The sequence below is a fragment of the Theobroma cacao genome, chromosome 2, assembly GCF_053813885.1.
Source record: "Theobroma cacao isolate CCN51 chromosome 2, ASM5381388v1, whole genome shotgun sequence".
NCBI lineage: Eukaryota > Viridiplantae > Streptophyta > Magnoliopsida > Malvales > Malvaceae > Theobroma > Theobroma cacao.
In genome coordinates, this window is record NC_142640.1 from 4,167,483 (window position 1) to 4,177,158 (window position 9,676).

At 31.9% G+C, this 9,676-nt stretch overlaps 1 protein-coding gene across 4 annotated transcripts; it reads left to right on the forward strand.

Moving 5' to 3' along the window:
• The first annotated feature begins 4,408 nt into the window (after positions 1–4,408).
• Positions 4,409–9,542, forward strand: LOC18607739 (phosphatidylinositol/phosphatidylcholine transfer protein SFH8-like). Of its 4 annotated transcripts, none has more exons than XM_088803256.1 (15): positions 4,409–4,742; positions 4,824–4,961; positions 5,401–5,704; positions 6,120–6,219; positions 6,301–6,567; positions 6,664–6,741; positions 6,858–6,959; positions 7,085–7,134; positions 7,290–7,389; positions 7,505–7,603; positions 7,716–7,832; positions 8,101–8,233; positions 8,471–8,874; positions 9,005–9,079; positions 9,210–9,542. In XM_088803256.1, the coding sequence occupies exons 2-15, from the start codon at positions 4,928–4,930 to the stop codon at positions 9,228–9,230; spliced, it is 1,884 nt and encodes a 627-aa protein (XP_088659382.1). In that variant the 5' UTR covers positions 4,409–4,742; positions 4,824–4,927; the 3' UTR covers positions 9,231–9,542. The 4 variants fall into 4 exon arrangements, with proteins under 4 accessions (XP_088659382.1, XP_088659381.1, XP_088659383.1 ...); XM_088803255.1 differs by having other exon boundaries at positions 4,409–4,669; XM_088803257.1 differs by having other exon boundaries at positions 4,409–4,669; positions 4,886–4,961.
• Positions 9,543–9,676: the final 134 nt, after the last annotated feature.

Below are 9,676 nucleotides of genomic sequence, written 5' to 3' on the forward strand. Positions count from 1 at the left end.
TGCAGCAACCATGTTTAGTCTTAGTATCTTTTGGCAACTAAAATAATAATAAATGCACCTTCATCTGCACATCCAGCAGTACCATCAATGCAGATACTAGTAATATAAGACTTATTCGACTAAAAAAGCAGCAGCAGCAGCTTTTGAATGAACAATAAACGTTTAGGTTTAACCAATGGATGATGATAAATATATTCGCTAGCTTTTCTTCAGTGTTGGGTACAACTACAAAGTTCGGGGAGAACGGGACAATCAATGGTGGAGTTAAAATTTTGTGTTTGGGGTAAAAATAATGTTTATAAAATAGTTATATATTAGAAATTTAATGTTGGATAAAAATATAAAATAACTTAGATGAAAAAAATTTATGTGAAATTATATAAATAATTCCAAATACTTGTTAAGTACAAAATAAAATATTTTTTAATAACTATTGCATGTTAAGATTGGATATCTTTAATTGATGTCAACTATCTTTTATAAAATTGAAAACATCTATTATTGAATCAATGTTAAAGTATCAAATGATTTATTTTTCAATAAAAATGATTAATAATTTTTTTAAAAAATAATCAAATATATTATTATGAGTTTTATAGCAAAAAATGTATGATATGATATTACAGTAAAAATTGAAAGAATCAAGACAAGCCAAAACAATTTGTTAATAAGGAAGTAAATTTTTAATATTCTCGTTTTCTTCGATACTTGACAAAGCTCAAAAAGTATAGATACCTTATTCAAAACCTGATTATAAAAAAAATCAAATTTGAATAAATCCAATTGATAGCTTAAATATATATTATCATTTAAATCATCAGGGTAATATTTATTTATAATGTTGTAAATACTTTCAATATCAAACTATTCAAAATCATTTTGAGAGTTCAAAGATTTGTCAAAAATGAATAACTCTATTACATTTTCATTAAATCTGAAATTCAATTCTTACAAAAATAAATCTATTAAAATTAATTATTGATTAATTGTTGTAAAAGATATCATAAAACAAAAAAATATTATAAAAGTAAAATTTTAAAAACATAAAATATGTTGAAAAAATTTTAAAATTTTTGTAAATGTAAAATTATAAAATTTTAAAAAATAAAAATAAAATATAAAAAATTTTAAATTGTTAGAGGACGAGGGCCCACTAGCTCTCCTCCCCTACGCCTCTGGGTATAATCTGGGTATTTGGTCCTCAATGTGCAAGATGCCATGGCGAGTTTGTTCAACTTAATTTTGTATACCCAATAAAAGGTGTGGATAGGGATTGCCGAATTGAGGATGACTGGTTGTTTTGACAATTTCATCCCATTTCACGCTTTGACTGATATTACTGCCTTGGACGTTTGGTGAGCCATACCTTCCTAAATTCTTATCTGTACAGAGCCAATGATTAAGGCCTGCTCTTGTCGTAAATAAAAGTAAAACCTGAAAATTTCAATTTTCAACCATGAAACTTGGTCACGAAATGGTTTGAGTGGTGACATGAGTAGCAGAACATGACGTCCAGGAAAAAAGGAAAGAGTTATGAAGAGTCAAAAGCTCGTTGCTCCATCAATTCAGTTCAATTCAATCCAATCCATTCCAGTTTTTTCTTTTTTTTTTGGTTGAAACTTTTCATAGGCAGGCGGTGGCCCCAGAAAATTATGGAATGGTATTTATTAGCCAAGTGGGCCCATGGAAGCATGAAGACTCGGTTAGTTTCTCTACATCATTGCACGGCACTTAAAAGGATTAGGTTAACCGGTGGTCCGGTGTTTATAAACGTTTTGGGTGGTGCAACTATTTATATGCTCTCTGCTGCGTTGGGCATTTGCAGCAGTGTGTCAGTCATTTTTTTAATGCAAGTGTTTACTTAAATTCACCCCTCTGCGACTTCTGCTTGTCATTCTGTTTACCACTTTTCGGTTACGACTTGTCAACATTTAGAAGTCAACCGTTTGCCATTCACATGCAAAAATTGCACAACGGTAAAAAATGGGTTTACCATTTTTAAAATGTTGTGAATTATTTAAAAATTTTAAATAAATTATTTTTATTACATTTAATTAAATTATTATATTTTATTTTAAATTAAATATAATTATAATTAATTATTATTATTTAATTAAAATATAATTTATTATTTTTATATTTACGTGATATTAATATAATATTAAAATAAATAATAAAAATATTATATTATTATATTATTATATCATGTTACATCACTACTTACTATTACATTATAATAACAGGAGACATAGATTGACATAAAGCGTTATGATTCAAAAAAAAAATATAACAATTTTGTTGAACAAAAAAAAAATTATTTGAATTTTGTTAAATAATTTAAGAGTTTTTTAAGATATTATATCTTAAATATCTTACTATCCATAATTAATATGTTATTATTTATAAATCATCAAAATATTTTACCTTTACAGTATAAAGTAACTATATAAATAATAGGCAAAAAATTACTATTAGTATAAAATGATAAATACAGATTTGAAACAATGATTAAAAAATTGGGTTTCTTCCTTTAAAAAAAATCAAAAATAAAAATTAGGTTTTTTGAGAAACCGCTTGAAAATAAAGCAAGTCAAACAAAAAGAGAATTTGGCTTTAATATATTTTAAGCCTCTTAGCTAAACTTGCACGAATAAGTTGAGCAGCCAAAATATTTTCACTTATAATCATTGGGTTGTATTAAAAGATTTATATTTTAGAATATTCAATTATTTTGACTTGGGATGATGATTTTGTCAAAGCTTATCTATATTTCATCCAAAAACATGTATTTCAAGTTGGAGAATTGGATGGCTATTAATGCCTCAACGCCTTTCCATAATTCCAATTTCGAAACACTTTAATTATTTCTTCGAGTAATTCAGAAATAATTAAGCGCTTTCAATTCGTCGTGGCAATAGCTTTTGCCAGCTTGCTTAGGCACCGTCCTCGAGAATCATTTTTTTGGGTCACTTTCTCTTTATTATGTCTTTTAATAATTTTTTAAGTAATATTTAAAAAGATATTTGAATTATTCAAAAAACTTTAAATAATTTTTTATTCTTTTATCTTTTCCAATCAAATCTTTATATTATTATTTTTAACCAAATAAACACTTATTATTAACAAAATGTCACTTTTATTATTTTATGTAATATAAATTGACATGATAGATTAATATGTAATAATAAATAATGACGTGACATGTTAATAAAATATAATAATATATTTATATGATATTTTTATCTTCTATATTAATATTGTATAAATATAAAATGATAATTAACGTTTTCACCTTCTACATTACTTAATTCAAAACAAAATAAAATTTTATTAAATATAATAAAAAATAATCTATTAAAAAAATTTAAAATAGTCAATATATATTTTAAAACATTATGCATTTTTTTTGGAGCTTATGCTATTGACTATTTCCTTTGAATCCAACCATTAGATTGCCCACACCTTGCAAGCCAAAAAGAGTCGGATTATCCGAATTTTCTTAGATTCTATTTGATAACATTCCAAATTTGATTTTTTCTCAATTTGTATAAATATTCGAATTTAACGATACAATTAGAGTAATGGATTTAGGAAGCTTGTTATTTTCGCACAAAAAGACAATTCACGCATCTAATTTTTGTGCTGATATTTTTTCTCAAAATAAAAGAAAATTTGTGGTCATATTTACCTAGATTTGAGATTTTTTATTGAATGCCATAATTGATAATTTTTTTATAATAAATATATTATAAATTAATAAATGCCATCGTGATATTTTACTTTCATAATTGATTCATAGGTGGCTTGAAAATGTAAATAAATAATTACTGAAATTTAATCATCCAAACATTCTTTCAAGACGCCTTTCACATTGTTTTCTTTTTCTATAATTTGAAAACAATACCCCTTCATGAAATGGAAGAGGCGTGAAGCATGCAATAAAATGTGGCTTTTTCGATTTTCCAATCATCATTTAATGGTACCCACAGTAAATCTTAAAAAGAACAAAAAGAGGAAAAGCAAGGCACCTGCCCTTTGATTAAAAATTAAAAGAAACTCATTAAAGAGGAAAAGAAAAATAAAATAAAAAAACAAAAAATAGTCAAAAAGAAACACACAAACAGAGAAAGTTTCCCCTTGGAAGCATATATTCGAAATCCACCACGTGCCTAATAAATAAATACCCCATCTCGAAATAGTACCGTATTTATTTACACACCGCCAGTAACTGAATCATTACCCAATTACATTGCCAGCAATCTCCTAATCGGCTACTGTTTACCTACCGACGGCAGATTCCTCATTCCATGCACTCCTTCCCTCTCCTACCGCCACGTGTCCATCACAAATCCCCGGGTCCCACCTTCCCTCAATCTGCTCCTATAATAATCCACCTTTCGTCTCTCTACTCTTTCTCTCTTGGAAAGTCGCCAACAAATCCCGCCTCTCTCTCTCTAAATTCGCCGTCGTTTACTGGGCGAATTTCTAAGTTATTTTTTATTTATTTTAATTTACAACCAAAATTCTTTTTTGTCGATTTTGTCAATATTTTATCCGTTACAGTTTCCAAGATCGGTTAAAATTCTGGTCAGACGCATTTATGACCGTCCGATCTACCTCGTGATCCGTGACGCCAGAACACAATTATTAGTAATTTTTCTCAAAAGAGGTACCACTCGATTTTTTTTGCTCTTCTCTTTTATTTTTTTCTTCATTCACAGGTTAAATTAAAGAAAAAACAGGTAAAATTCAAGCACCTGAAAATTTGGACTCTTCGTTTTTATTTATTCTTGCTTGTTAATGGTAATGCGGGTTTTGTTTAGGTTCGAGCGGGTACATTGATGCGTTTTTTTATTTTAATTTGACTGATCGATCGGGAAGTCAGATCATCAGCGGCGGCGCCTCGATTCTTCGTGACGGAGCGTAGATGTCAGGGCCACTCGATCGATTCGCTAGGCCTTGTAAGTTAATTTATTTTGTTCCTCGCACTGATTTTACTAATTCTAGGGTTTCATTGTAGCTTCAGTTTGGTTCTTTAGAAAAAATTTGGTAGTGCAGATAGAAGGAAGAGAAATTAAACTCGATTCAACAAAAGAAGAACGGAATTCCATTCTTGTTTAGGTTTTGTACATAACATTGGAATAAACAGTATTTTCTTTTTCTTTAATTATTAAATTTTCTATTTATTTATTTTCTTCATTTCTGTGTCTCTTATTTTGGTTATGTTTTTGCCTTGCCTTTTTTATTTTTAGTTTTAGGGTTTCTGAAGAATTTTCAGAAATAGACGTGAAAATAAGAAAACAAATTTGATTTTGATTTGTACAATTATCTTTCTTTCTTCATCTGAAAGATCTTATTACGTTACCTGGTTGTAATGCTTTGATAAATGCTCCGCGGCAGGCTTTGAGGGGTTTTCAGGTAGCGATGAGAGGAGAGAAAGGAAATCTGATTTCGAGAACTCAGAGGATGAAAGACGGACAAGAATTGGATCCTTGAAAAAGAAAGCGATAAATGCATCTACTAGATTTAAGCATTCTCTCAAAAAGAAGAGTAGTAGAAGGAAAAGTGATGGCCGTGTCAGCTCTGTATCAATTGAGGATGTTCGTGATGTTGAGGAGCTACAAGCTGTTGATCAATTTCGACAAGCATTAATTATGGAAGAACTGCTTCCAGAAAAACATGATGACTATCATATGATGTTGAGGTGCTTTCCTTCTCTTAACTTTATTTCATATTCTTGCTAATATTATTCACTATTGGATAATTCTTTTTTAATACCACAATGCAAGTTTTATTGGTTCAGTCCTCTTGTAAAGGTTGCAGCGGGCAGCCTTATTACTGAACATTCTATCTATAATATATATTAATTTCCATAATAATTTGTAAATGGTATGGTTCATGGTTCACTGATTTGGCTTGCTAAGGGTGACCAATAAGAAGTATAAGTCTATTGGTCGTGCTTGTTGCTTTACTTTTTCAACACATGTTATATTTGCTTTCTGCTTGCTGACAGCTTGAAGCCTTCTGCATCATTTCTGGTGGACTCCTCTTTTTACTTGCCTTGCCAACTTTGAATCTTTGATAAGTAGTAATTAGTTTCTTGCCTTATATGTATGTAGGTTCTTGAAAGCAAGGAAGTTCGATATAGATAAAGCTAAGCACATGTGGGCAGATATGCTCCAGTGGAGAAAGGAGTTTGTTGCTGACACCATCACGGAGGTAACTGTATATAATAATTTGCCTGGAATAGTTTTGGTTGTAATCCATGTTTTTCACCGCATTTATCTATTACTTTTTCAGGATTTTGAGTTCAAGGAGTTGAATGAGGTTTTAAGGTATTACCCTCATGGTCATCATGGTGTTGATAAGGAGGGAAGACCTGTTTATATTGAAAGATTGGGAAAAGTTGATCCCAACAAACTGATGCAAGTTACAACTATGGATCGGTATGTAAAATACCATGTACGGGAGTTTGAGAAGGCCTTCACAGTGAAGTTTCCTGCATGTACAATTGCAGCAAAGAGGCACATAGATTCAAGCACAACAATTTTAGATGTTCATGGTGTGGTATGTTTCTTGTAATCACATGTTGCCTTTGCTGATACCTGAATATTTGGCTAGCCAACCACTGAAATTTTTTTTTTCTTTCCGTCTATTTATTAGGGCTTTAAGAATTTTACAAAGTCTGCAAGGGACCTCATTATGCGACTGCAAAAGATTGATGGTGACAATTACCCTGAGGTCTGCCATCTCAATGTGCTTGCAGGATGAATTATGAAATCATGCTTCTGTCAGACTTTTATTTTATTTTTTATGTTGACCCAAACTTCTATGTTTTGGCCTTTTAAATTTTGCAGACTCTTCACCAAATGTTTATCATCAATGCTGGACCTGGGTTTAGGCTGCTGTGGAACACTGTAAAGACATTTCTAGATCCCAAAACGACTTCCAAGATTCATGTATGTTAATACTTTTCTGCAATATTTCGAAATTAACAGTACTTTCTTTTTTTGGCTTTTGACTTCTCATACCATTTCGTGTTGGTGATTTATAATTACGCACGTATATTTTGGATTGACTTTAGGTTCTTGGAAACAAGTACCAAAGCAAATTGCTTGAGATTATTGACGCTAGGTAACTGTGCTTAGAACTTTCATGACATGATGCATTATCTTTATCTTTATTTTATTCCATTTTGTTTTTGTTTTTTTTTTTTAAATTTAATATATTCTGCTCTATATTGCCTCATTCTGTCTAAAGGCTTATGATGATTCTTAAAATCCATTCAGTGAGTTGCCAGAATTTCTGGGTGGTAGCTGTACATGTGTGGAGCAGGGAGGTTGCCTTCGATCTGATAAGGGGCCTTGGAAAAATCCAGAAATATTGAAGGTGATAAACTGGCCTTGGTATTTGCTATATGTTGTTAATGCTGTTATTTTCAAGTGCTTCATCAGCATACTTGTTTCTAACAAAGAAACACTTTGTTGCTCATGTTTTCTCTCAGATGGTTCTTAATGGTGAGGCACGGCGTGCTAGACAAGTTGTAAAAGTTTTGAACAGTGATGGGAAAGTTATTGCTTTTGCTAAGCCACAATATCCAATGGTATATGATCTTTCTAACTTTCAATGGTCCTTGTCTATTCCGGCAAATTTAGATATTCCTGTTTTGAGGTAAGATTTTTGCATTATCTCATTGCTTATTGTGTTTTGTGAAGCAGCTGAAAGGTAGTGATACATCCACAGCTGAATCTGGATCAGAAGCTGAAGATATTGCATCCCCAAAAGCGATGAAGAGTTATTCTCATCTTCGGCTGACCCCTGTTCGTGAAGAAGTGAGTTTTTGACCTTTCAATCTTTAATAGTGGTTAGGATGTTGAATTACTTTGTTTGCAGTTGATAATATATCAGATTACATTCATTATAAGTAATATAAATTGTTGGATAGGTAGAGATCCTAACATGGAATTCTGCTGAGTATCATGATGACATAAAAGGGTACTTCTGCATTACGCACCTTATTGGGTTTTACACCCAAGTTTAGTCATTGACATTTTTGTGCAAAGTAGCTAATCCTCTTGTTTGGCTTTGTAAATTATTCAGGCTAAGGTTGTTGGGAAAACAAACTATGCTGCTAACTTCTCAGGCTATGATGAATATGTTCCCATGGTCGACAAAGCTGTTGATTCTAGTTGGAAGAAGCAAACTGCCCTCCTGAGGCCTTCTGCTTCCAAAGGTTAATAAATCTAATGTTATATACTGTGTTACTTTATAGATGCTGCGTGTCGTCTTAAAAGCTTGTACTGGGACAACTTAAAAACACTATTTTTATCAGATGTAACTTCCTTTTTTCTTATATACGTGAAAAGAAGAAGGAAGTTTTGGGTTGTCACTAACATACAAACATTTTTCAATGCTTGCTTAGACCAATTACAACATGATTAAGAAAATGAAATGCTATTTTGCAATTCAGGTACATTAATGTTGCCTGAAACTCCTAAGACCCCAGAAGACATTCGTGCACGGATTTTGGTGACTGTTATGGCTTTCTTCATGACACTTTACACTCTCCTCCGCTCAGTAGCATGCCATATAACTAAAAAGCTTCCTGACACAGTTTCTGATCATTGTCAAAATGTTACTCAACTTACCCCTGATGCAACTCAAAAGGAAGAGTTTCGCCCCCCTTCTCCAACCCCTTCTTTTACTCAGGCAGATCTTCTATCTTCTGTGCTCAAGAGGTTGGGTGAGCTTGAGGAGAAAGTTGATACATTACAAGCAAAGCCATCTGAGATGCCTTATGAGAAGGAGGAATTGCTGAATGCTGCAGTATGTCGTGTTGATGCCCTAGAAGCAGAGCTAATTGCTACCAAGAAGGTATTGTTGGCAATATTTGTTTCGTCAACTGATTAATTACTTCTTTTATCAAGCTTGCAAGGCTTCTCTCTTGCTTTCATTTTGCTGAAAATTTCAATTTTTTTTTGCATGTATGTGCTTTGTTGAATAGGCTCTTCATGAAGCTTTGATGAGGCAAGAAGAATTGCTTGCTTACATAGACAGTCAAGTGGAAGCCAAACTGCGGGTACTTTATTTCATTGGTTTTACTATTGTTTATGTAACTTTCATAGTTGTTATGCTTAATTTTTGATGGTTACGTCTGATACAAATGTTTGTATTCTGTTGTGGTGGTGACTGATATTCCTCTGTTTCAGAAAAAGAAGTTTTGCTGGTGATATGCATTGCTGATCGAGAGACTACAAATACCATTTCCGTGTTTTGGTTTCATATCTGTTTTACCGTTCAACATACAACAAACCTATGTTGATCTTCTGGAGGGTATACAGTTGTAAGCAATATAATTGTCTGTCTGATGAGAATCAAATACGAATCCTATTGCCCAGAAATGCACAAGAACCATTATGGAACTGTGTTTCTGTTGGCTCATTTCATTTCCCTTCTGTCTTTCCATGTAATGTTTGAAATTGCTGCACTTCTTAGGTAAAGGGTTTTATATATATGTTGCTTTTGGAACGTTATTGTCAAAAGTTTGGTTTGCTGAGTTTTAAACTTTTATATAACGATTTCCATTTTGTAAGCCCCCTAATGAAGACCTGGCTTGTGATGTCAGAACCTGGTTTCCAAGGGTGAAACTCAGCTCATTTTTTGCTTTAGTGTTCAA